The 27,155-nt window shown below is 43.0% G+C and overlaps 4 protein-coding genes across 6 annotated transcripts in view; 1 reads left to right on the forward strand and 3 right to left on the reverse strand.

The window, feature by feature from the left end:
• mthfd1b (methylenetetrahydrofolate dehydrogenase (NADP+ dependent) 1b) overlaps positions 1 to 10,716 on the reverse strand; it is a 29,701-nt gene extending 18,985 nt beyond the window's left edge. Inside the window, exons 1-5 of the mRNA XM_080413896.1 lie at positions 10,582 to 10,716; positions 6,864 to 6,948; positions 1,177 to 1,236; positions 1,006 to 1,059; positions 172 to 308 (exon numbers count right to left, since the gene is read on the reverse strand). Of these exons, the coding sequence (XP_080270022.1) occupies positions 172 to 308; positions 1,006 to 1,059; positions 1,177 to 1,236; positions 6,864 to 6,948; positions 10,582 to 10,619 (374 nt within the window). The 5' untranslated portion in view covers positions 10,620 to 10,716. The remainder of the gene's footprint in view (positions 1 to 171; positions 309 to 1,005; positions 1,060 to 1,176; positions 1,237 to 6,863; positions 6,949 to 10,581) is intronic.
• The window catches only part of klhl28 (kelch like family member 28), a 329,784-nt gene that overhangs the window by 293,522 nt on the left and 9,107 nt on the right, over positions 1 to 27,155 (reverse strand). The window contains exon 6 of one of the 2 annotated variants that reach the window (XR_013932058.1): positions 24,853 to 25,660. Coding sequence is in view for 1 of the 2 variants with exons in the window: in XM_080413205.1 (XP_080269331.1) it covers positions 25,497 to 25,660 (164 nt within the window). In the remaining variant the exon portion in view is untranslated. Of the gene's footprint in view, positions 1 to 20,911; positions 25,661 to 27,155 lie in introns of those variants that run through there. The other variant, XM_080413205.1, reaches the window with a different exon arrangement.
• LOC308074096 (GPI inositol-deacylase-like) lies at positions 2,984 to 5,917 on the reverse strand (the record flags this gene model as incomplete). The annotated part of the gene is made up of 1 exon (XM_080413430.1): positions 2,984 to 5,917. The coding sequence occupies one exon, from the start codon at positions 5,915 to 5,917 to the stop codon at positions 2,984 to 2,986; it is 2,934 nt and encodes a 977-aa protein (XP_080269556.1).
• On the forward strand, positions 13,444 to 20,685 carry dorip1 (dopamine receptor interacting protein 1). 2 transcript variants are annotated; one of them, XM_080414841.1, is made up of 5 exons: positions 13,444 to 13,683; positions 15,796 to 16,320; positions 17,515 to 17,604; positions 17,711 to 17,845; positions 18,968 to 20,685. In XM_080414841.1, the coding sequence occupies exons 1-5, from the start codon at positions 13,592 to 13,594 to the stop codon at positions 19,149 to 19,151; spliced, it is 1,026 nt and encodes a 341-aa protein (XP_080270967.1). In that variant the 5' UTR covers positions 13,444 to 13,591; the 3' UTR covers positions 19,152 to 20,685. The 2 variants fall into 2 exon arrangements, with proteins under 2 accessions (XP_080270967.1, XP_080270968.1); XM_080414842.1 differs by having other exon boundaries at positions 15,802 to 16,320.

Genomic DNA, 27,155 nt, shown 5'->3' on the forward strand with positions numbered 1-27,155 from the left:
CATTGCCCAGCAAATACAGCTGTCATACATTCTTGTTTTATTGTGCGACTATGAGCACCCAATAATGTCATATAACTACTTGCTTCAAAAGAGCAGTCATTCTGCACAAATAAACATTATTTGTCATTTCAACCAGGTGGATTGTCATGTCAAGCTGGTGTCGGTTCTCACCCATCCACGTCCTTCTCTGGGGCCACAGCATTGGTGACCTTCTCTGTGTCAACCTTGTGGATGGAGTCCAGAGGCAGCTGAACGATAAGGCCGTGGATAGACGAGTCCTCGTTCACCTCTCTGATACTGCGGAGAATCTATGGACAAGTAAATGGTCTGGATTTATGTATCTAGTCAACTACTGTAGATCCCAAAGGCTATGTTAAGACTGCCAGCTCAAGTCCGATGTTTGGCCTATCCAGATTGGAATCACATTGGTTTCTAATTTATCGAGTCTGTACAGCAAAAACCCACAGGGAAACAGATTTGTTTGTATGTAATATTAAGCATTATTCAAACCTGTCATTACGTCTTTACCACAGCAACCATTGCAGATAGGTAGACAATGTCTGAATAGTCACTCTAAAAACAAATCACATTTGCCTGTGGTCAAAATCAAAGCGCTTTACAATGTACAACACATTCACACACACACACACATGGCCAGTTGGAGGTTCAGTGTCTTGCTCAAGGACACTTGGACAGGAGGGATTGAACCATTAACCATCCAGTTCCAAACACAGCCGCTCTACGTCCTGAGCCACGGCCACCCATGAAGGCAGACACAGTGTGTGTGTGTGTGTGTGTGTGTGTGTGTGTGTGTGTGTGTGTGTGTGTGTGTGTGTGTGTGTGTGTGTGTGTGTGTGTGTGTGTGTGTGTGTGTGTGTGTGTGTGTGTGTGTGTGTGTGTGTGTGTGTGTGTGTGTGTGTGTGTGTGAGAGTGTGTGTGTGTGTGTGTGTGTGTGTGTGTGTGTGTGTGTGTAGTTAATTGTAGCGTAGGGACCCCATCCCTCACCTCATCCTCGGTAGCGGTCTTGGGAAGTTTCTTGTGTGTTGCGTTTATTCCGATCTGTTCACAAAGAAACAGGCGGGTTAGTTCTAAAAAAACAGAAAGATCGCAAACATGTAAGCTATACATACAGGCATAATGAAAAATAAATATCAAGACAAACTGGATTTCTTTTACCTCTGCAGCTGCTTTGAGCTTCATGCTGATGTAAAGCGTTGAATCATCTCGGTCTCCCACCTACAAATAAATGACACCCATCATGTCAGTTCTATGCCATTGCTGTTGTTCAATGCCTGTATGAGCAGACTGTCAGCCATCTTGACTGTGTTAATGTTAAATTCGTTGACTAAAACTGTGACGAAAAATGTTCGTCGACTGCCTTTTTTCACTGACGAAAACTAAATAAAACCTAAGCTATGGTGATGAAAACTATGACTAAATATATTGACAGTTTTGTCAAAAAATACAAACTAGACTAAACTGTTAGGGAGAACTACTGGAGAAGAGATCCAGTAGGAATAAGGCGAGTAATTTTATGCTTGGTTGCGGGCACGTGTAGCTGATCTACAAGCTCACAACGTGTCGCAGTGCGACACGTTGTGAGCTTGTAGATCAGCTACACGTACCAGCTATTTTCGGCACGCAGCTAAGTATAAATCAGGCATTATGGCACCATCACAGACTGCTAAATATACATTTGTCAACTAAATCAATTGTAGATTTAGTTGACTAAAACCTTGATATTTACTAAAATGACTTATTTTCAAAAGACTATGACCAAATTTAAATTTGCTCTCAAGATTAACACTGGTCTGTATTTTGCAAATATCAAGCTAATAAGTATCAGGCTGAAACGCAAGCCTACATGCAACACCACAGATTGCAACATACGGAAAAGATACACTCATTATACATTACATCATGTAGCCAATAGCGAAAATAGCAGAAATTTAAGCACACAACATGTTGCAACTCTTTGTGAGCTTACAGATCTGCTATATTTTAATAAAAATAAAGTTGATTTTAGAAAATATGTCCACTTGGCTACTTTTAGGCTTAACATTTAAATTTAAAACATTTCGTTGAAAATGTTTTCCATCCGACGAACATTCGACAAATAGTGAAAATAGCCAATCTACAAGGTCTTCTTGTAGGCACCTTTTCAGGCTCGTGCCCTGATTCACTGTGCACGAAGACAGACGCTAACTGTTTAGGTTGCCTTCAATGATGCCAGGCACATAGAAGCACCTCAATGCTTTACAAAATAAATATTGACTTTAAGACTATTTGAAGGACCCATGGACACCAATGATTTAATTGTGTTTCTGTGATTAAACATTGGAATGTTGGAACTTATGAATCGAAATTACATTTGTTTGGCTTTTAGGCTTTGTAAACAAAAGTTGCACAGGGCAGATATGACAAATAACATACATATTTAATGACTTTTATAATGCTTCAAAACATGCTTGTAGAACGGTTATTTCCACTCATTTTGAAAATGTTTGAAAATATGAAACTTTTTAACATGGAAATGATGAGGATGATTATGATCATTATGCAAAAAAAATCGACTATCTCAAATAATTGTAGGCAATTATGTAGTAATTGTGACAGCCCTAGTCCGGGGACCACCTGGGGTCCAAACGGACCCTTTACGGGTCTGTAACTTTGAGTGTTCAAATGGAACCAAATGGAACCCGTAAGGATTTGTACACTCCCAGAGTTAATTGAACACAGAGGGTGTTACAGTGTAGATTGGGGTCCCAGAGTTTTTATTTGTTTTAACAAAAATGGTGTCCATGGCCTAATGCATGGCCTAATGCATGGCCTAATGCATGGCCTAATGCATGGCCTAATGCGTATCAAACCGGGTGATCCTTGAAATTCAAAAGGTTGAGTATCACTGAGCTGGACAGACTGAGGTTCTTCTGTTAGAGGACTCATGTGGGCTAATGTGGGCTAAATATCAGCCAGACACCGTTCAGAGCAGACAGGAAACAGCCAGGGGTACCAGCGCCGCTGACAGGAAGTAGGTGATTCTGTAGAGGTGGAGCGGAGAGAAGATCACCATGGCAACGGCCAGGGGCAGAGGGAGACGGGCGGTCAGAGGCAGGAGTTTACTGGTACCCAGTTTCAGAGCGTCTGAGTTCATGAGCAGCACATGGGCAGCGAGTAGCGGTACTATGTGAGGCCAACAGGGGTCAGGATCCAACCGGGTGGAATACCTCAGGTTGCGCGCCCAGTGGATGAGCGAGGGCGCACCGAGCACGACGGGAAGCGCGAAGAGCGCCGACAGACAAAGGTGGAGCTGCAGGTCGTCCCTCGTCTCCTGCAGCGCATGCTCCGACTGCAAGGGGGCGCCGTTACTCTCCTTAGGCCTACGGAGGACCCAGCTCCTCAGCTCCCTTAGCGCCCCGGAAGCATAAAGACGCAGAGAATGGTTCTCTGCGTCTTTATGCTTCCGGGGCGCTAAATTTGGCACGCGACTCAGAGAGCTTTCGGTCATCTGTAGTCTCAGTACCCTGTACAGGTGGAGCAGGAAGCTAAGAAAGATTGACAGGGCTCCACAGGAAGTCCCACCCAGTGCGGTGAGAGACAGGATGAGGAGGAGTTGCGTGCGGAGACGCAGAGTACCGCAGTGTCGAGACACCGACGGTCTGTGTACTAGTGGAGCCAGTATCAGTGACAGCAGGCGTATAAGAAGGCGGAGCAGGGCGCTGCCCCAGAATGCCATGCCCGCCCCCAACGCGTAGAGGAGAGGGGACAGGAGGCGAGACCACTCCTCCACGGGAGCCATGCCCTCACGGAAGGAACCATCAGGAGACGTAGGGGGGAGGTCATCCGCGGAGGGGAGACCAAGAATGGACCAGGCCTCAAGAAACCAGCTGCAGCCAAGCAGCAGGTGTAGAATGTAAACAGGAACATGCACTTTGTGAGGCTGCAGACCGCCGGCAACCGCCTCGCTCATGTCCAGCACCCGGCGTGTCCTCAGGATGGAAGACAGCTGCCCCCCGCAGGCTAGGAGGAGCGTTACAGCCACGTAAACAGGTAACATGTGCCAAGAGAACCTCAACACCTGCACAAGGACTCCGGGAAATGAAGTCCTCACCGACAACTTATAATGGCAGTTGGGAGCAGTGTGCATCTGTAGAATAACAGAGGAGGTGTTGTCTGGTCTGCTGGTGTGGAGAATCCCCGAGATCTCCGTTACAGATGGAACACTGACTGTGGTTAAAGAGTCTTCCCTGAACCATGGTACCATCAGTCTGTATATATCGGACATTCTGTCTTTCTGTACTGTGCAGTGGCTTGCAATGGTGATGTGGAAAGCCTGATAAACCTGATGAAAGTGCTGTAGTTGGACAGTGTGTAGCAGGCAGGAGGAGTTAATAACAACATCCGTAACAGTCAAACCAAAGGACATGACATGTGGTACGGGAAGCGACATCATCTGAGACTCCTGCCTCTGCCACTCACACTCCACTGTGAACCGTTTGCCATTGGTGTTGGACGCACTGACCACCAGATGAGACACAGAGGACAGGTCGCTGAGACTCAGGGTGACAACCTTGTATGTTGGGAGGAGCTCCGTTCCCAAAGACAGATCCACCGCATGCACACAAACAGAGCCAATCCTCTGTGTGCAACCAAAGACCCAGCTGGTCATCTCCAAGTTGCTGCTGCGACAGTAGAAGTGGCTGTAAGCTTTCCTCCGACTGGACAGCGCAAACAGAAAGTACTTGACCTGTCCATCCTTTGGTGTGCTGTAAGCCAGACGCAGTGTGTTCACTTCGCTCCAAGCTTCCGGAGAATCTGAGAAAGAGATGGAGGTCTCTGGAGGTTCCGCCCCCAGCATCATGACAGGATGTCTAATGAAGTGATGGCTCAGAACTGACCTCCTCCTCTCTGGGTCCACTGAGAACTGTCTTGTATCAGGTTCAATGAGATCGAAGACAGCACGGACAGCGGCGAGAACAAACTCTAAACACCAATATATAGCGCCATGATCAGCGGAGACCCATAACCTAGGAACTGCAGTTGACACCATGGCCAGCTTGCTGGGGTCTCCCGGGGGACAGGGAAGGGACGTGAGGCCAGAGCGTACTTGGTAGTCACGGTAGCCGCCTCCCACAGACAGGACGGTGACACCGCGGAGGTCTTCTGCGTGACCCACCCACCTCTGTCTCACCACCGAGTAGAAGTCCAGCTGGAATGTGTCGAGGGCCAGCACGGGGGCTAGGTGAGGAGAGGCCTGGGTGATGATGAGGCTGACCAGATGAGGGCTGAAGCGGGGCAGGGTGAACAGAGCACGGGCCACCACCCCTCCCATGGAGTGACCCACCAGAACCACACTACGAGGGGGCGACTCCGTGTCCCTATAGAGGCGGAGGATGGCCTGTATACATTCGTGCACGAAGTGGGTCTGCCGACGCAGACTGCCGCCGTAGAGAGCCACCAGCTCCTCGTTGAAGTCCACCGTGAAGACGTTCAGGTGGACTCCCCCCTCCATGTTCTCTGCCTTGCGGAGAGCCACCGAGCCCAGGGAACGAGCTTGTCGGTAACTGCCAGCGTTTCCAGGCAGGAAGAGCACGGGAGCCCCCGTGAGATTGAGAGCTCGGGTCTCCTTAGCGTAGAGCCCCTCCCCGTACAGGTACAGACGATACGCTGGATACAACCTGGACACGCGATGAGGCAGCGCCACCCGCCGGTACTCTGGGTATTCAAACATGTAAGTCATGCTGCATCTTTTCTCTTCAACGCCCGTCATTATCCCCCACAGACCCGCTGCCAGAAGAACCACAACTAAACCGCAACTAACGTACAAGACCTCCTTCATCACGCTTCGGCTGCAGTGGCTCAGGAGCCAGAGCAGACGCTTGGGAACCCCTAACTGAGCAAGGTCGGCGCCTTGCATGGCTTCCTCCACCGTCGGTGTGTGAATGGGCGAACAGACGTACTATATAAATGCACCATTTTGTAGACAAACATCAGTCTATAAATGTGCGAAATCTGTTTATGTCTTCACGTATCTGGAGAACTGTCCGACCGACTTCAACTTGAGTATCGCAGAGGACCCAACGGAGTGGAGTGCCGAGGGAGAGGAGGGTTAGACCGGCGGTTCTCCAGTAATATATATCTATTAACCCACAAATCGCTATCTGTCCGTCAGCAAGACCGTCTGTCTGTCTGTGGGTCTGTCTGTCTGTGGGTCTGTCTGTCTGTGGGTCTGTCTGTCTGTGGGTCTGTCTGTCTGTGGGTCTGTCTGTCTGTGGGTCTGTCTGTCTGTGGGTCTGTCTGTCTGTGGGTCTGTCTGTCTGTGGGTCTGTCTGTCTGTGGGTCTGTCTGTCTGTGGGTCTGTCTGTCTGTGTCCCTATTATGCACATACAGTATATGAAGATTCCTGATGTCATCATTATGACATCATAGAATAGCTTTCAAGTTCATTCTCTGACGCACCTGTTCATTTTAGTAGGTGTGCAAAAGGACTTTTTCTACTGACATTTTTTCACCTTGAATGACACGCCCAAAATAAGGACACCAGGGTTAATGTGGTTAATGAAACAAATTATTACCCGCTGAGGACAAGCTGGAAAGGGCAAGCCCTGAGAAAGTGCATAGTAATAGTAGTAATAGCCGGTAACAATAACTAGTGCAGGACTGGGGCGGTATGTAATTTGTATTACCACAGTGAAAAAAACAACAAGGCTTTTTTTTTTTTTTGCAATTAATGAGCTCAACCCCACGGTATGCATCACAAACCCACGGTATTGCGGTAATGCCGTTATTGTACCCAGCCTTAGTAACAATAGCCATTAACAGGATAACATCCAGATCCATAATAATTACCATCTTGCACTGACCTGTAAGACCACCAGACCAGGACTGAAATTGGGGTCCTGGGTTTTCATTTGCTGCACCTGCTTCCTCAGCCTCTCCCTCACCTGGCTGGGGTCCAGAAAGAGAGGAAGAGGATTTAGATTTTAGTCTTGGGTTACAAACAAAACAATTTAAACATTACATTTCTATTTTGCATGGCCATGTTAATAGATTTTCTACTGAAAACCATGACACTTCACATCATGTTGATAATCCACTATTTCCGTCCACCCCGCCATGCGACAAAGTCTAAAATTAGGCATAATGTCTGAATGGCCTGTTTAACCACTTACACATTATACTTAATTGACCAGTCACCCAGTGGTCTGTATAACACACCAAATCTCTTCACCCTAGAATATGGTTCATGTGCTAGGGTTCATGTGGTTAAAGAAACTGGACAGTTTTCACACGGATGCTGTTTTGCCAGAGACCTTTGAAGCTATAGACCTCCATGGCCTGGCAGGCTTGGCAGCCCATGAAGCGAAGGGAAGTTTGAGAGAGGTGAGGAGAGAAGTCATGGCCCAGCGAACCAGCAGAACGTAAAGTAATAAAGACAGTAATAAAAACAACCCTGATGATCTGGTGAATGCACCATGACGGACCACGCTAGCAGCCTGAAGTTGCACAATAAAAATGCAATCCTGTGCCAAAATGTTTGTTCTGTAGCTGTGCACCCACAGTCCCCCGCCAACTAGAAGTAGCATGCACACCTGCTTTGCATTTCAAAAACGCCTTCCTTTGTAAGGCTGGTCAGGCTGTTTGTGCCATTTCTTTGGGTTTTATCACGACTTCTTGTTTTGGAAGAGATCGACAGTTGATACTTTGAACATTTTGTGATAAAATAGTATCTCTGAGTGGACACCAGGCCATTGCAGCAAGTCATTCACATTTCAGGTGAATGGTCCAAACTTTATCTTAATGCCAATAGAGAACAGGGACAAACATTGCAATACGTTTAAAGATGATGCAAAGCATAGGCACATCATCAGACAGGCTTAAAGAAGATAACGATTAAGTGTTTTGATCTTGCTTTCCTGCAGTCATATAAACATGTATGGCACTGGTGGGGGAAAAGCAGAGCTTAAGCACAAGATGCATGCTTTATACATACAACTAATCAAACATTAAAGTGTGTAATCAAGCTGGAACTGCTTCAGAAATTAATGATTGTGTTGCTCAGGCCTTGAAAATGAGTTGTATATATGTTTATGCAATATGTATGTATGTATGTATGTATGTATGTATGAAAGTCTTGGGTCGCAACTTTTGCCAGTGCTTTTGGTCTTACAGGGGTTGGGCACCTGATCATGTGATTTACACTGGTCCGAGTGACAGTGACACAAATGTCTCTTACATGGACGGCTACTTCTTTCAGAAACCCCACCCCCACCACAACTATATTATAGGCAACACAACGCTTCTGAATGAATGCCAAAAGGGGGTTTCTGTGAAACGTCGCAGAATGGATTCTAATCTCTTTACTAGTCCTAAAAGGTGTAGGATTCTCTCAAGAGCCTTCAATCCCCAATAACCACACCAGATTCTTACCAACCAACAACCATTTGTTAGTGCATTAGCTAACTTTTATGACTCAACACAATGACACAGCAATATTTCTAAGTGACATAGTTCAGACAAAACAAACTGACCTCGAACTTAAAGCTGCACTATGTAACTTTCCTCTTCTACTCCGGATTTGAACCCGGTATCCTACGCAAGTGCTGACATTTTTACCATTGAGCTAATAGAGCCTGCCTGCTTGCTCAGGAGATAAATTGACTCTTGACCCTGCGTCTAGGTGAGACATGACCTTTGACACGATCTAAATGTCTCAAAAGAAGAGCAGGGGGACTAAATACAACCACCCCAATTATATAAGTTATATTGTGTTAACATACTCTACCATCCAGATTGGACAAAACCAAATTACATTTTATTCATTAAAAATAAAAGTGACATAGTGCCGCTTTAACTAATGTTCTATATGCCAATGTCTTCTGAGCCAGACATGCTCTATCATATCATAATGCATTCACAACTTAAATACTACCCTTACACTCAAGGGTTATAAAATAGCCTTGATTGGATCAAAATGTCATCCATTCCTACCCACCACTGATCAGCTAAGGAAAAGAATCATACAAGTGATGGGCATCCACACTTGTATTGTTGCATTCTGATGAAGGTACAGTATAAGGTCAAAGCCTTCCTGGAATAACTTAATTCCAGGAATTGCAATTGCCTGAACGTGCAAACTAAGAGCCGTTCCCAAAATTGACCCTGTGTGCAAGAAGGTTAATTTCACGCATCATAGGCTCAAGAAACCAGAAGACGAACAACACCTGTCTCCAGTCCACAGTGGTTCTCAACCTGTGGGTCAGGACCCCCAGTGGGGATCCCCAGATAACAGTGAAGTGACAATTTAAAAAGAAATAAAGAAAATAAATAAGAACATTACTGCATCAAACGTTATCAACAAAGTACACTATAAAAACTGCTCAAACATTGGCAAGAAAGAGGCAAACATTGTGAAATCTACAGTTGCAAGGCGTTGTGAGCTTGTAGATCGGCTATTTTCACAATATTTATCTGTGGAACCGAGTCAAACTAAATGTAATGACTCAATAATTGACCCTGACAAGTGATTGTCAGGGTGGGGGGTCCCCAGTTCAAACATGATTATTTTGGGGGGGAGTCACGGCCTGAAAGGTTGAGAACCACTGCTCCACCACACACACTATCCCAAGTACATATCAGCTTGTACAAATCGACCTCCAAATGACAGCAGCAGCAGGACAAATGCAAATACTGTACATGGAGGTGATGATGAATGGACCCCTGATCAGTGATTTGCATTAAATAATTACCTAATAGGTAGTGTGAGGGCCGGGGGCAGTTGGCTGCAGGCCATCCGTCTTGTGACAAGCATGTGCCACTGATTATTGTGCACTTATCAAAGTCATCTTTTGTCTACTTTCACAACTTTGAAAGTGCATGTGCTTTTGGCAGTGCTTACTGACATGCTTACAACATAGTGGTAATTGTCATTTATTTGCATTGTTTGTTTTGTTTACAAACCTATATAGGCAGTGAAAAATAGGAATGCAAAGGCATTGTTTTGGCAATAATCAGCTCTGAAGAATGCCATAAAAGTCTCTGTCAACATCACCACAGGTCACTCCCCATGCGTAAAGGGCAAAGGCCACAATATATAAACTTATTACATAATACCTAACCGATTAATCTTCACAAACAGTGGCCAAGGCTGACCCTGACCTGACTTCAGAGGGTATATGGCACCAATTCAAACCTGGCCATACACTCCTACGTCCAGTTTTGCTCATTTCTCAGTCCAATCATTATTAGGATACAAACATGTCATATTAAAAATCCCTGCATTATTGATTTTGATACACGTGGTCAACACACAATGCCACTTTATAACAATCCATTCATTGTCACTCAAGCTCAAGACAATTAATACATGTACCAGCCAGGCCAGCTCTTGTAAGGAAGTTTTTAAGATTCCAAGATGACTCAGTTCAATGAATGAATTGATTCATGTAATAATAACAATATAGAACTTGACATCAGAAGCAACAGGAGTTAGCCCGCCGCACACAGACAGCATGGCTCATTATAGCATGCTTCATCCATTCAAAGTATGTACTATTAATAAGATAAATGAAATCAACTTACGCTGAGACCTCTTTGCCACTGATGATCTGAGCTGACATGGTGTGACCTGGCTGTAGGGACAGTTGTGTGGCTGTGAGATGCAGATGTGAGCGTGTCTTCACTCTTCTGTTGTGAAAGCAACACAACCAAGTTTTGAGAAGCTGGTGGTGCTAGTGAATCTCTGCTTCCGTTACGCTAGTAACGTAACGTATCCCTCCCATATCCTCGATCCCTCCATTCACATAGCCCTGATACGTGACTGGCATATATTATCTGACAGTCATGGATGATCTTCAAAATAGTGTTTGACCTTTCTCCATTTTTGGCCCGTGCATCTACATGAACGTTTATATTTCAAATATAAAGTGCTTACCCTATGGCCACGGATGTTACAATTGTGTACGGGCCCCCAAAAGTACCCGTTTCTTCCGTATTGTTCAATAAAAAGCATTTTAATCCGATTGGTGGCAATTTTTTCTGTTTTTATCCATGCTTTCAATTACGAACCCTATCGGTTGGAAGGTGTACTGCACCCTGATAAATTATAACTCTATGAGAAAATGGCCACCAATTGGATTAAAATGCTTTTTTATTTAACAATACAGAAGATACGGGTACTTCTAAAGACCCGTACATAATTGTAACATCCGTGGCCACAGGGTCAACACTTTATATTTGAAATTTGAACGTTTAAGTAGATATACGGACCAAACAAGTAAAAAGTGCAAACACTATTTTGAAAATCATCCATGACGGACCGTCTTGTGATCCAAGGCTAAGAGAACACTCTGCTTACGGCTTAAAGTCACCGTAGAAACTTTAAAGAATAATGTTCAAGCGTAACTTCAGATTCGCCAATGGGCAGCATGGTGAAGAGGGGTGGAGCTGTTGTTGGAGCACTGCCGACTTTGACAGCCAATTAGAACGGCCGTTGAAATGATTGACAGGCGATGTTGATCAATAAAGAAACGAGTTCTGGATCCCACCCACGTGAGGAATAGTAGCTGTTACAGCAAATGACCAGCAGATGGCAGCATTGTACTGGTGGGTGGAGTCCAGCGTCCAGATTCCAGATTCTTCAACTTCAAACCAACTCAATTTTCACAAAGTTTACAGGTGTAAGAAAAAGACAGGGTGACATTCTTTTTTTCCCCTCTTTTTTTTTTACAAGCTTCCAAGGTTTTTGCAGTTTAAAAATGGTTATTAAAAATAGACAAAAGAGAGAGAGAGAAATAAACAAAGGAAACATAGTCATAACAATTCATGTCAGATAGACTCTATCTGATAGAGTAAGGTGCATGGTCAAAATAGAAATAAATGAGACAGAATACCAGTATCTTGTGCAATTAGAGACCATTCTTAGCAGTAGATAGGCAGTGGTGGAAAGTAACTAGTACATGTACTCAAGTAGCCTACTGTACTACTGTACTGTACTGTACAATCTTTCTCTACATCTCAGAGACAGATATCGCACTTTTACTCCGCTACAATTATTTGAAAACGTAGTTACTAGTTCCTTTGTAGATGTTGATTATTATTACATAACATACATTAACCACTTCAGCCCTATACTTTGGCTGTCTGAAAATAGCAGATCTACAAGCTCACAAGGCATGGCATTGCGACGTCTTGTGAGCGTAGTTGTACTTACTTAAGTACAAAATGTGAGTACTACTACCACTGGAAATAAATTAGGCAGAAAGTAGAGACCATTCTTAGCATCAGATATAAAATAACAGTCTCTTGTTTGTGCAAGAACAGACAAAACATTCTAAGTGTGTGCATAGAGATGGTGCTAGTATTGGAGTGTGACCGTAATCTGTGTATGCAAGGTCATACATAGCCTACATTTTGATAAGGTAGGTTATATAAATGAACTACAAATCCTTGTACTTCCTTAGATATGTCCAGTGTTTCTGACTGATATCTATGTGTATCTTTTTATTATTATTTCAGAAATACAAATTTAATGATACTTTGAAATCACAGGACCCCAATGGAAACAAGCCATAGTGCTTTCTTGGGTTTAGTCCTTTTTAGCATCCCTTTGTATAGAACTGTACTTTCTGTGCTTTTCTTGCAAACTGTTAATAAAGTATTCAATCAATCAATCAATCAATCAATCACTTGTAGGAGGGGTGACTATGATTGGCTAGTTCGGTCGGTTGTCCTCATTGTCCATAGCCTTGATTGTCCTGCGAGGCGACCTGGTTGCCAGGCAACCAACCCCATAGCCAATCACACAGCGCAGCAGATCGTCCGATACCCGGCCTGCTTCATGGATGGATCTGCAAACTGCAGATGTGAATGGATCACAGAATCTGACCCAGATGGATGGATGGATCCCATAATGTAGTCATTGCATTGGCAACTTGCCAATCATGCTTACCCTTCTTACATGCCAATGGCAAGCTGCAATAAACTGATTTATTTTCATAATTTAGAGTTTTTTTAAAAGTATTTTACTACTACTACTACTTTTTTTTTCCATTTTTTCAGTTTCCAGTGGTGTAAAGTAACTAAGTACATTTACTCAAGTACTGTGCTTGAGTACCATTTTGATGTATTATTACTTTAATACAAATATTTTAAATATAAATATTTTATGCGGCCAAAATGTTTCAAAAATATTTTCTTCAAGATTTTGGGGGAAAATAGCAGAATAGCCAATGTATATGTTTAAAGGGCACGCCTCTTTTGGGCTTGTTTTCATAGACCTGGTTGCTTATTTCTCTCACAGAATCTGGCAACACTGCCCTTACTTAGATCTCGCCAGCCTGTACACCGCAGTATGGGATAATAAATGGGTTGTTACTCCAGAGTATGGGATCCAGAGGGGTCGTTCCAGTTCCAGTGTTTATGGGCGTAACTTGACGTCTGTTTGATTTGAATCTTTTGCAAAGGGAGCTGCAGCAGCAGCTGCAATCAGACCAGACAGAATAATACTACTAATAAAACACACTTAAAGAAAGATCATTTGGCTGGGATTCAGCCTTTTGCAGCATAAAGTCATGAAGAAGCCCAGAGAGCCATGGAGAGTAGATTCTGTGTTCTGAACGACACTGAAGACCTCAGATCTCTCATTTCTTCCAACACTGATGACGAGAGTCTCCAGTTTGAAAGGTAGGTGATGCTACATGCTAGCACGTTAGCATCAGCAGTGTTGCCATGTCCGCTTATTATAAGCGACTTTGGGTGGATTGTTTTTGGGCTTGTTTGCAAAGTGTAGTTGCTTATTTGGGGCTTGTGTTTCCTAATGTTGTTTAAACCAGAGGTCTTCAAATATTTTTATGGCAAAGCCCCACAGATTCATATGTATTTGTACCCCCCCCCCCCCCATCTGGAAATATATTGTGCCAGGGACCCCCCCCCCCTCCCCTCCCCCATACACGATTAGTGAATGTTTCTAAAATGACAATTTTTCATTTTCAACAAGCTCACACGCGATGCGTTGTAAGCTTGTCTTCTTTTAGGCTTGTTTTCATAGGACCGCGGTTGCTTATTTCTTTCGCACAACCTGGCAACGCTGCCTGTTTAGCATGGACGCTAGCCCTGGCTGCAGCAGCAGGGCTCCGTCTACTCTCTGGAGTGGAAAAAAACACTTATTTTATTATAGTCTGTGCTTGTATATTTATGGACATTAATGTCATATCATACAATCTAATGGTTCAGATTGTCCAGATCTGACGAGGCAGTCGTAATAATAAGGAAAAGTGGCTGAAATCTCCCTATGCACTCAACCCACTAGTCCAGGGGTCTTCAACAGGGGGTCCGGGACCCCTAGGGGGTCCTCAGAGTTACTACAGGGGGGCCGCCAAATCTTACATTAACCACTTCAACCAAGCATCCCTATTCTGAGGAGAACTTTAGCCCAAAATAGCAGATCTACAAGCACTGCGAGGCGTTGTGCGCTTGTAGATCTGCTATTTTCGGCAAAGAGGTTTGGTGTAGGGGGGAAAAAGAGCAGACCAAGTACAGAGTGGGTCAAGTTTACTTAGTATGGACGGTTTATGTGGTTAAAAGTCTGAAAATTGATGACAGTGCTGTCAAACAAGTCTATGAAGCCAACTATGAAATCTATGAAAATATTGTATTCTATACAATATATATTGGGGGTCCCTGCTTTATCTCTCTCTCAGCCAAGGGGTCCTTGGCCTGAAAACGTTGAAGACCCCTGCACTAGTCCATTATGCACTCAATAGTCCACTAGTAACCTGCTGCTATGTCATGATCTGTGTTGATTTAAATGTCCTAGTATCCATTTAAATGCCCTAGTATCCATTTAAATGTCCTAGTAAAAGGATAAGGATAATTCCTTTTAACAGGTCGTTCATGAAAGTCCTTGCGGTCTTGTTTCCAATGAGAACCTGTGAGCAATTAGGGGTTAAGAGTCTTGCTCAGGGACAAATTTCATTTCATCGACACATATGCTGGCCTGGCCTGGCATCGAACCTGGGGTAACCAGGGCCTCTGGCTCGCTAGGCGGGCTCACTAACCACTCAGCTATGGCTGCCCCATAGTATCCAGATTATCTCGCCTGGGACACCAAACAGTCTTCTACAGTGATGGAAGAAGTACTCACATGTTTTACTTAAGTAAAAGTATCAATACCCTATTGTAGAAATACTCTTGTTACAAGTCCGGTATTGAAAATGTACTTGATTAAAAGTGCAAAAGTATTATTGGCATCAAAATGCATACAAAACGTGAAAGTACTCATTATGCAGAAGGTCCCATTTCACAAGTTTTCAAGTGTATAAAAAGGTATAAAAATCCTTTGAAAATAGCAGATCTACAAGCTAACCCAAGAAGAGGGAATACTCTTATTGACCTGAAGAGATGATATTGTGCTTATGAGCTTAATGCAGTAGGCTACTTTTTGTGAACCAGTATGTCCTACCCAACACCAGGGTCTACACCTAGCACTGCAGAAGTGCTAGTTATACACAGATTGGTTTAAAATGACGTTTTATTCGTTGAAATAAGTTGCAGATCTTTAACTCTGAGTGTACAAATGGATTACATTGAGGATTTTGATTGATTGATTATAATACTTTATTAACAAGATTATTAACAGTACAGGTAGTATGGTCAAAGGATAACTCAAAAAGCCCCAGGGGCCGGCATGTTTCTATTGTGGTCCATTGTACTCAATTAATCAGTAATACATATGCTACATAAAATATTGCACAATACAAACACAAAAATAATAATAATAATGCATGTTTTCCTGAGGTCCAGGACGTTGTTTGAAGAGATCCGAGCGTCCATCAACAACAATGACGAGGAGGACCGATCCTTCTGGAGGCCCGTGCTTCCCTGGGGAGGCGTGTACACCATCCGGGCCGGACGCAAGGCCATCTCCTGCACCCCGCTGTACGTCAAGATCAACCTCAAGAACACCTGCACCATCGACGGCTTCCTCATGATCCTGTACGTGATCCTGAGGGACAACCAGAGCTTCCCCAGGGAGGTGGGCGCCTTCCTGGGCAAGCAGTTCGTGGAGCACTTCCTCTACCTGATGGACTCGTACGACTACACCACGGTGAAGATGCTGTGGATCTGGGACCGCATGGCCAAGCGGCAGTACCGCTCGGCGGTGCACCACGCCGCCCTGGAGATCGACCTGTTCGGCAACGAGCACGACAACTTCACCATGAACCTCGAGAACCTCATGTCCACCATGCAAGAGAGCCTATGCACCAACTGGAGCTGTCCGGCCCGCATCCAGGAATTCATCCAGAGGACAATCCACATCAAGTAAGCCGGAGCGCATAATGTAATGCATGGCCTTTCAGAAGGCCTCGAAATGCAAGGAAAGAGACGAGGAGATCTCCCTTTCGAATTTTTAGCATAGATCTCAGACTTGTGATGTCAGTCATCTGTGATGTCATGTCAAGTCATCTCCATAATGGGCTGTTTCAACCCAATCCGACCTCCTTTGTTTTGACTTGATTTCTAGTATAAAATTTAAGTTTTAAAACGTTTAAACATTATATTTGGGTATTTACATGCTTCACTTGCTGGCAGCGTGCACACAAAATTTGGCGCTGTTGGTGTCAGTCTTCTAGACGGCCCGACACCAACAGTGCCATACCCCCCCAAAAAACATTAAACATAATTTATAATATTGCAGTAGATGTGCACAAGATGACTTTTTGTTTTGGAATTACAAATAAAAGTCGTGATGACCAGCAAAAAGAGCTGTTAGAGTTCAGAATGGACCCATCACCCGTTGCTCGTTAATGATATTGTTACTAATGGCTCGGGTAAGCTGGTCCATACCAGTGGGTCTCCCTCCTACACTTTAGACATATTAGCCTTCTCTAAAACCATATCCAGCTGTCTAATGGTGAGAGATGAGATGATGCCACGTTCCTCTCAACAGACTCCCCTTTTCTCTGGCCCTTGTTAGCCCCGTATAAAGGCATGTTTACCAAGAGCATTCTCTGTTTGGACGGTGGATTATCCATTAGACATACTGTAGCTGCTTTGGCAGACTTTGTCAAAGGTGTTTTATGTTCACAGAGGAGGTGAGGCTTGTGACGAGTCCTGTCATCGAAAGGTTCTCTTAGTCTTAACCATATGAATCGTATCGTCCCTATTTTGGGTCGAAGATATTTGGTTTGCAGAGCAAAAACAGAAGGGGGCCTAGTATAGGCCCCTGGGGGACTCCGGCCAACTAAGTATGGGTGTAAGTGGTTATGGCCCTTGGACACAGAGTAACTGTCAAGGTGTAATCCCCCCCCCATAGATTAGGCATAGATTTTGTGCTATGAGCTTGTATATCTGCTAATTTTGAATAGCCAAAGACATCTAAAATAACAGAAGAACGTTCCCGGTCTTGGATGATTGGTCAATTTAAAAACTGCATGGGACTATGTTGTTTGCAAGGGGCGGGCCTTTAGCGGATGATGTTTTTTTTATGTAGTTTCTCTCTTTGTCTACTTCCAGCCCGCCTCATGAACTGCCTCACCGAGATCCCATCCAGTCGGCGGTCGATGAGTTCTTCTGCCCCAAGATCTTACTCTGTAAAGAACTAGGGTGAGAGAGGCATGTGAATCATTCCAAAAACATCCACTCCTTCTTCTGTGTCATCTCTCCCTGGGGAGTTGTGTTGACAGAATGTACTGGTGGTCTCCCATCACAGGTGTGACGGTCTGAGGGAGTTCTCTCAGAGGGTATTCTGCCACGGGCCCCCACCCTTTGTCATTCTGAACATGCAGCAGTGGAAGTCGGAGGAGCTGTCGTACGTTCCATACCATCTGGCTCTGTCCCAGCACAGGTTGGATATACTTTCACCTTAATATGGATGCACTGTTTTTCCATTAACCACAGGGGAAGTGAAGCGGGCCTGTGAAGCCTGATTTATACTTGGTCAAATGTTGTAGATCTGGTCTTTTCTGGTAATTAACTGCATATCGCTGTCTGGAAAGTATGAAAAAGTCTGGATTTATGCTCATAGTCGTTTTGCTCATAGTAATACTCGCAACATTGTTCTTTGTGGATGTCAACTTTCAGACTGGGCAACATTTTCTAATTCATGAAAAGGGCTACATGGTATTTTTTTTTTGAAATTCTGCAATGGTTAAATTGTTCTAAATGAAGTAAATTGAAGTAAAGGAGAATGTCCAACACTTTTATTTATTTTTGAATTTCCATTTATGCTAAGCAGCAAGTTATGTATGCTTCTATTATTTTCATTTATATTAGGACAAATCTGCGCGACTGTAAAGACGAAACGGAAGCGGTGAGGAGGCGTCACATCCACTATATCCGCTGATCATTTTCAGAGCTTCCGTGGTCCAGACTGAATGACGGAAGCATTCGAAAATTGTGGGAGACAACTGTCTGGCTCGCGAGACTAGGGCGGGGCAGAAGCCATCACTATAATGGGGTCAGCGAGTGCTAGAGACGGGTCCCACTGCTCCGTTCCTTTTGAGCGTTAAGAGAATGGTAATCTCTCAAGACAGATTCAGAGCTCTGCATCTGAACGCCATGGAGGAGAGAGAAATACTGTAGTGATCGGATACCTTGACCGGACAAAGACTAGTGCAGTACTGGTGCAGTAGGTTAGGCTAACCCTAACCCTATATACATTAGATTTACATGCATGTTAAAAGTCCAGCGTTATTCAGGATTCACAGGTATTCCATTCAAGAGTGGTCATGTTTACAGCCAGGATAAGCTCACGTTCCATTCAAAACCTGAATATGATAGTTTTGGTCTTAGAACCCAGAGGAATTCATGGATTAGTTTTTTTTGCTGTTTGTGCAAGTTATTTCCATGGTAATCTCTCAAGACATATTCAGTGCTCCGCATCTGCAAATTCAAAGGATTTTCCCTTTTCTTTGGCAGATGGGTTCCCAGATTGAGAGTATGGTAACTTGAGCCTGTCTGTCCACAGGTACTCACTGGAGGGCGCCACACTCTTCAACAAGGACGAGCATCACTATTCCGCTGCCTTTCAGATCGACGGCTTCTGGATGCACTACGATGGTCTGAGGAGTGACAATCTGATCCTGTTACACAAGCCCCCCGAGTTGCTGCTGCTCTCATCTCTGGTGTATACCCGTGCCTCGGACAAGTGATCTCATCTGATGTAAACGGCCTGCATTTCTGTAGCACCTTTTTTTTCTTTTTTTCTTTTTTAAATCTAAAGCGCTTTACGATGTTACACTCACCCATTCACACACCTGATGGCAGAGGCAACCATGCAAAATGCAGGCGCCAAGTTGCTCATCGGCAGCAGTTAGGGGTTCGGTGTCTGGTTCAAGGACACAAAGCCAGGAGGAGCTGGGGGTCGAACCGCAAACCTTCGGTTTCCTGAACAGCCGCTCTACCTCCTGAGTCACTGGCGCCCCCATGATGTCAACTGCATAAGGGACACACACTACTTATACTTCGTTCAACCCTTTTTTCCCCACTTGAAAATATGTCAATGTTGAGCGAAAGGGTCATGCGACAAAGTATAAATGAACCATAAAGTGGAGACGGCCAGCTGTCGCACAGTAGTATAAAAACATTCTATGAACCATGTGTGGTTATTTTGTGTCATATTCCTTCACCGATGCCATTACATAATTGTGTAATTTAACCCATACTACATGCCATTTTACTAGTTATTCCTAGAATTTGGTTTTGACTTAATTTCCTGTCAATAATTACTTTAAGATTACTGATGCGTGCTCTGTTTTACTTGCAGCAAGCTCACTGTGCAAAATGTAGCTTCTGATTTTTTTTTTGGGCATGCTTGGAATCCAAGAATATAATGGACTATATTAGTTCTGGGCTGATATGCATAAGTGATACCTCTGAATAATGCTCAGCGTAGCCATATACAGTAGAAACTACCTTAACTATACAAGTGTCATGGTCACAATTTCTCAATGCATTACAAAACATTGTGTTGCAACTTTGCATAGTTATGTGGATATTGGGATGACAGAGTATTTACAACTAGCATTGTTGGCTAGTTATATAATATTTGCATGGCCCTGTCAATATCATTCTTGAACACTTATTCATATCAGCCCTGGCCTCAAATGAAACTGGTGCTCTTTCTATTTTCACTGTGGTTTGAGAGGACGGGGGAACTAGGCAGTGCTTGGCTTCTTTTATCACTGATGCCATCTTAATTTTATTTTATTTTTTATTTCCATGCTGTCAAAATGAGTGGAGGCACACTTTTCAGACAGTGAATGTTTGATTAAATTCTTAAATTGTATAAATAACCTTTCAAACTGTGTGAAATATTATTTTCTGACAGAACCTCAGCACAGATAATATATATATTATATATAATATGTACCGTATGATTTCTCTCTGAAGTAGGTTAACCATTTCATTTTAATCAAAGTATAACCTAGTGATTTAGTATTCCATCAACACATTGCAGATTTAACCACATGAACCCTATACTAGCGTCCCTCTTCTGGGGCATGTCATAGTAGACGAACATTCGGTGAAAATAGATCTACAAGCTGACGTGTTTTGAGCTTGTAGATACATTTTCGGTGTAAGGATTTGGTGTAAAGGGACAAAAGGAGGGGACAAAGTATAGACCCTTGGGGTACCCCATTCAACTAAATATATACTGTATGGTTTAAAGTGGTTAAAACACATAAGTGCCTCTGCTATTTGAATTATTGTAAAACTTCAAATTTGTAAATTATCTTTTATATGCAGCCATTGTTAATTTTTTTTTTAATGCAATATAAATATTTTTTTTATAATACCTTTGTTTTGAATTGGTGTCCTGCATTGTATAGGACAGGCATGACAAGTGAAGTGACAAATGAGTAGTTACCTTTTAAGGCAGGCATTTATTTAACTGGGTACAACTGCACCACACAAACAAACTCTGACTAAAATGTATGTAAAATGTCATCAATCAAAACATAAGATGTGAAGGGGGGGGAGCAACTGCTTCTACATCTACAATAGGGTTAAGCCCAATTTATGCTCCATCGTGCGATAGTGTTGCATGCCCCAAAAATAGCCGACCTAGGTCTGCTATTTTTTATGTGCGACACCGCCGTGCGACGAATGCACGAATCGGGCTTTATCTTGTACTTCCAGTAATAATCCACAGGATATAAAATTCAAGATTAGATTATCACTTTACGTCAGACACACAATGGGACATGTAAAAGAAGCAGAGTGGTAATTTGGCTAAACATTGACATCAGTTTCAAAAAGGATTTTCTTTCCGACATTAAACAGTTGAGTGGCAGACAGTCTTGTTCCAGACACTGTTGTTCAACCTCCTCCATTCTTTAGTTAAACAAGCACTTTGGTGAGAAGAAGTGGGTGGGAAAACACGACATTGGTTAAGCCATAAGAAGAAATAAAACGACCTTGGTTAGGCCATAATAAAAACAACCTTGGTTAGGCCATAATAATAATAAAAAACTAAAACAATACATTGGTTAGGCCATAAAAAAAAAGAAATCGACATTGGTTAGGGCAGGCCATAATAAAAAAAACAAGAATGAACTTCACACATTTATACATCCCTTCTTTTTGCAGATTCACGTTTGCAGATTTCATCAGGTTCTCTCAAGAAAAAGTAGCCAATAATTAAGTATAAATCATCAAAATGGATAACATACATTAGTACATGATACATGCATGTAACAGATGCTAGATAAACAATGGCAGCACACGCACAACCATGCCTGCATGGTTTGTGTGCTGTACAAAGCCTAGTCATTTATACTCTGTAGTACGACGGTGTGGCTTGCCGAAAAAGTACTGATCTACAAGCTATCAGCGTGTTGTAATAAATTAGGCTTGATCTATCTCTGAAAGTTAACATTCAACATCAACGAATAAAGCCGTCACAACAGATATGAGACGAAAAACTGAAATTAGACTATGTTTTAGAAGCCGAATAATACTAATTATTATAAATATGAAACATTTAACTCCTCCATCAATCAGATTTTCCACCAAACAAGTCAATGATGTTTAGTTCATGTTCAACTAGGCATTAAAACAATCATTACAAATTCACACAAAAAAAATGAACATAAATATATTGCGTGGCAATGCAAATGTACTTGGTGGTGGAAAAGTCTCAGCGATTGTAGGCTACATAAACCTTAATTTTCTCCAATAAAAAAAAAACTAAAAACAGATTTGCCACGCAAATCTCAAAGTGATCTGTGATGAGTGATAAGGGAGGGGATGCCATCTGTAACCATTTCATTGAAACGAGTAATCCTTATTTTAAAGGAATGAAACATTATTTATTTAACCAATATGCATGGTAGAGTATGTTAATACAATATAACTATAGAGTACATCTGCAATGGTTGGAGGTGGTCTCCCATATTCTTCCATTGAGAAATGTAGACCCCGGTGTCCATTAGGACATCTAAATGGTTGACCAAGTAGTACCGCCTGAAGCTCGTGAGCCAATATCTCCCCCTGGTCAAGCGGGGATAGCCTCTTGCATAAGCGGCAGCAATGTGGAGGCCTGGTTTCGAATCACAGGTATGGGGCATAAACGTTACGGATTGTAGCTTTAGGAAGAGTGCAAGGTAACAAGTGGAAGAACACATGCTGTCTAATGCTTCAGGTATGAGGATTGGTTGCGGTCAGTGATGGTCTACACTACATCTTGCGTTTAGGTCAAAGGCCACAATAAATAAACTTTGTGGGGGGGGGGGGGGGGGGGGAGACTACAGGTAAATTGGTTTGAATATGCCTTAACCACATTAACCCTGGTGTCCCTATTTTGGCCATGTCATCACAGGAAAAGACCTTCCAAAACCTTTCAAAAATGGCCAATCTACGAGATCACAACGTGTCGCACTCTATTTTTAACTCCATATGCGATGCGCTGTGAGCTTGTAGATCGGCTATTTTCCACCACGCACCACTGTCGTCTGACAAAGTATAAAATAGGGCTTTGAGTGGTTAAAAAACAATGCATGATGAGTACAAATCAACCGGCATGCACAACACAACATACTGTACAATGATAGCACAAGATGCCAAGTAGGATGAAACGAGGCCAACGGTACTATTTGATGTCTCCTCAGACAAGCATCACTCAGATATGCCACGTGTGACTCCATTACAGTAACAACATGAGATGCCTTGGCTTTTCAAAGAGACTACACACAAAAATCATGAACCCATAGAGAAAAATAAAGTCTTATTGCATCATCTAAAATGCCGTTAGCCTAAATTAAACCTATGTACAAATTACAATATGTATCAAATCGTTTGGTAAGTGCAAGAGCTCCGTTAAAGTTTCCACGTTTATGTGCAAACGGTGTACAATGCAACTCTAGACTGACAAAAACAGAGATTCAAATGGACACCAAACGCCAGCCTTCATATTCTATGCTCCATCTATTGCTTCAAGCGGTCCGACCAAACTCACATATATGTATACAGACATGGGGGTGTGGGGGGGGGTCTAAGCTCCAAATGTGTCAGGTAGCCATGCCCAAATGTGCCAGTCCAGTTACTCTCCCAGTACCAATGGACTAGTGACAGTGACAACTTGGTCTGAGTTGGCAGCAGCCCTTGGTGGTGCTTTGTCATACATTTTTAAAAAACAAAGAAACGTGTGGCACGTAGGTAGGTGTTATTTGTCGCATCGGAGGTGGGACATTTGTGGCAGACTATATATAAAGCAGGTGACATTTTGGCACGTGTCATAGGGCTGTGAATAATTCACCTCTCCTCTGATGCCTGATTTAAACTTGGTTGCATGTCGTTTAGCTCACATCTACAAACACGACCCTGTTGTTGTGAGCCATTTTTGGTGCACGAGAGCGGCACGCAACTTTAGTATACCTCACCCTTGAGACTGTTATGGGTGGAGCAAGCAGTGCGGGTGTTAAGGGCTTGGTCACAGGCAGAATGCCTTATTCATAGCTGGCTGGGAGAAAATGCTGCCATGCTGGCAATGGCCATTTGGGGACCATGACAAAGCACCTTTTACATGCTGCACCGGGGACAAAATATTTGTCAGGGGAGCCACTGCTTGTGGCATTGTCTAGGAAAAGGGTAATTTATTTCATTGAAGTCAATGTATCCACAAAACATAGTGCTACTCGTTGTGGATTTTCTATAGCAACAGAATTCTCTTTATGAGAGACTGCTTTAATTTATTGCGTGGTGTGTGTGAGAGATTGTGTACGGGGGCTTTTAGATTAAGGGTATTTTTAATAAACACCAACATCTACAGTAAGACAAGTAACCTAGCAGAAGCTGCACAAAAGGTTGGCCTCGTCGTTGAGGCAGCAGACACACAAACAGCTCAATCCTGAATCCTAGATATAGCACCAGTTAGAATTATGTACAAACCTAACAGTGAACAGAGGACCTGGATCACTTTTCAATGCTTTGTGAAGTGGAAATGAGTGTGCGTCCTTACCGAAGGAAGGTGTTAGATACGCTAGAGCATAGTGTGTGTGTGTGTGTGTGTGTGTGGGGGGGGGGCTTTGAATGGTTCCAAGGATGAAGAAGAGACAATTCAGCTGGGTTCATCATTTACCTCTCTGTAGATGCTTGGATCAAATTCCATACACACACACACACACACACACTAACTAGTGACCCAGTGCAGAAGAACATTTACAGGCAATGCACTAGAGGATATATTCATATCTATATATTTCATTTAGACTATTTACAAGAGAAAAAAGGCAGCCCTTTTTAAGTAAATATAAAGATTCCATTTTTTCTCTTTCTTTTTTTTTGTGAAGCACTGGTGTGGATGCGGACATCTCTAACTCAAGTGTGCAAATTAATCACCAAGCTTCAGACACACACACACACACACACACACACACACAGACATCCTCACTAACTTGGCCATCGACCACATTGTCATACAAACACGAGCAAAATGGCAAATTTCTACAAAATTGGAAACACGTTCTGCTTGTAACAAGGAAACAAAAAAAGAACAGTGGAGAGAAATGCACGGAATTAATGGTATGAACACAAAACAAAAAAAGTGTACAAACAAGACGACAACAAGGACAAAAACAAAGAAAGTGACAGGGTTTCTCCCACAATCCTCTCTGGTAAATGGCTCAGAGTCCTCACTGTGGTCCAACAACAGCAGCAGCAGTGTGAACATCTCTTGTCATCTCAGAGACAACAGACATCTCCATCTTCCTCTCTCTCATCTTCCTCTCTCGTCTTCCTCTCCCGTCTAAAGCTTTGACACAGCTTTTCTGCATTTTCTCCAACCAACACTGTGGCCGCCCGCCCTCCTTCCTGCCATCCATCCATCATCCATCCCTCTGGGATTCACGTCGACGTGGAGCCACTCCTCCTCAGCCCCGTGGAGGATGAACACGAGGAAGAGGATAACAAAGAAAAGAAAAGAAAAACCCAAAGAAAAGAGAAGCCCTCTCTTCGTCTTTTCTCTACAGCCTAGTCCTAGCCGGCCGGGCCATGGGTCAAAGGGCGGTCAGGCCAAAGTTACAGCGGCAGTACATCATGCCGCTGGAGTCCAGCCACGTGTCCGTGATGGGGTCGTAGCGCTGGACAGTGTTCAGGTAGGACGAGCCCGAGTGGCCCCCTACCACATAGAGGTAGTTATCCACGATGGCAGAGCCCACACCTGGGGAGAGACACATCCATGATGACACGCTCAACAGTTCACTATCGTTTTGGAGTAGAGTTGTTCCGATTAGGCCTCTCACAATTATTACATAAATCGCCTAATCACAATTATTTGAGAATCGCAATTATTTACGCATTATCGTCATAATCGTTTCCATGTTGAAACATTTTCACACATTTTCAAATATTAAAAAAGCAGAAATAGCAGATCTACAAGCTTACAACAAGTCACTTTTTCGTGACACGTTGTAAGCTTGTAGATCAGCTATTTCTGCTATTTTTACATAAAGATTATGAAATGTCAATCATTTCTTTTTATATATCTAAGTTATTTGTCATCTGCCACGTGCAATTTTTGATTACCGAGCATAAAAAGGCAAACAGAAATGATTTGTATTCATGTGTTCCAATGTTCAATGCCAAACACATAATAAAATCGTTAATCGCAATTTTTTGAGGGACAATTAATCGTCAACTTAAATTTGTAATCGTGACAGCCCTAGTTCCTATACGGATACCAGTATCGGAAAAGCTGCCGATACTGTGATTTTCTTTTTATTGTAAAAAAAAAAAGTTATTTATCACATGATGATATTTCATTTACAGTCATATTCTGATCGCTTCAGTTGATGTTGAACGACTGCTTTATACTCTTACTGTACTATTTATATTATAATTTTACTAACTTAGTTCTCAAACCTTTTAATTTCAAGGACCCCCATAATGCTTATACAGTATGCTTAATTTATATCTAGAAGCTCACAACACATCACAATACGTTTTGAGACTTTTGATTGGCTATTTTTTCGCTACACTACACCATCAAACAACAAAGTACATTTCAGGCTTAAGTGGTTAAAGCTGCAATCCGTAACTTTCATGATGTCCTACCCAGGTGTTAAACCAGGTGGGTCCCTTGTGCGAGCACCGACATTTCTACTGCCGAGCTAGTGACATAAAGCGTGTTTGAGCAGAGAGGATATTGAGGTTTAAGGATGGATTGCAGCTTTAAGATACTTTAAATGTGGTTTATAATCGGAAATACTTGATTATGGCTTTAACCCATTAAGACCTGGAACGCATCTGTGTCACTTTTTAATTTGAGCTAAAAAGCATTATTTTACACTTAGGCTATTCAAAAATAGCAGATCTTCAAGCTCATAGCGCGGCACAGAGTGCCGTGCTATGAGCTTGTAGATCTGCTATTTTTGAAAAGTCGTGAAAATGTGTGCAAATCTTTGAATATATATATTTTTAAAGCGAACATTTTAACTCAAATCTTTGCTTCTGGGGGTCCCTGGAACAACATATTTTGAGATGGGGGTCCACGGCCAAATACATATCATTTTGAGGGATCCTTGACATGAAAAAGGTTGAGCACCACTGATATAAAAACATATGTTTTTTCAGAATACTGTTGGGATTTAGGAGACATGTAGAATCGGCTTCAGGTCTTAATGGCTTTAAGAGTAGCTTGTTCCATGTCTGATAAC

Source organism: Gymnoscopelus braueri, assembly GCF_963280865.1.
Source record: "Gymnoscopelus braueri genome assembly, chromosome: 19".
NCBI classification, from domain to species: domain Eukaryota; kingdom Metazoa; phylum Chordata; class Actinopteri; order Myctophiformes; family Myctophidae; genus Gymnoscopelus; species Gymnoscopelus braueri.

Coding starts and splice junctions, on each gene's coding strand:
- dorip1 (XM_080414841.1), top strand. CDS start 13,592: ATGGAGAGTAGATTCTGTGTTCTGAACGACACTGAAGACCTCAGATCT. Junction 16,321..17,514: donor CAGAGGACAATCCACATCAA/GTAAGCCGGAGC, acceptor GTCTACTTCCAG/CCCGCCTCATGAACTGCCTC. Junction 17,605..17,710: donor TTACTCTGTAAAGAACTAGG/GTGAGAGAGGCA, acceptor CTCCCATCACAG/GTGTGACGGTCTGAGGGAGT.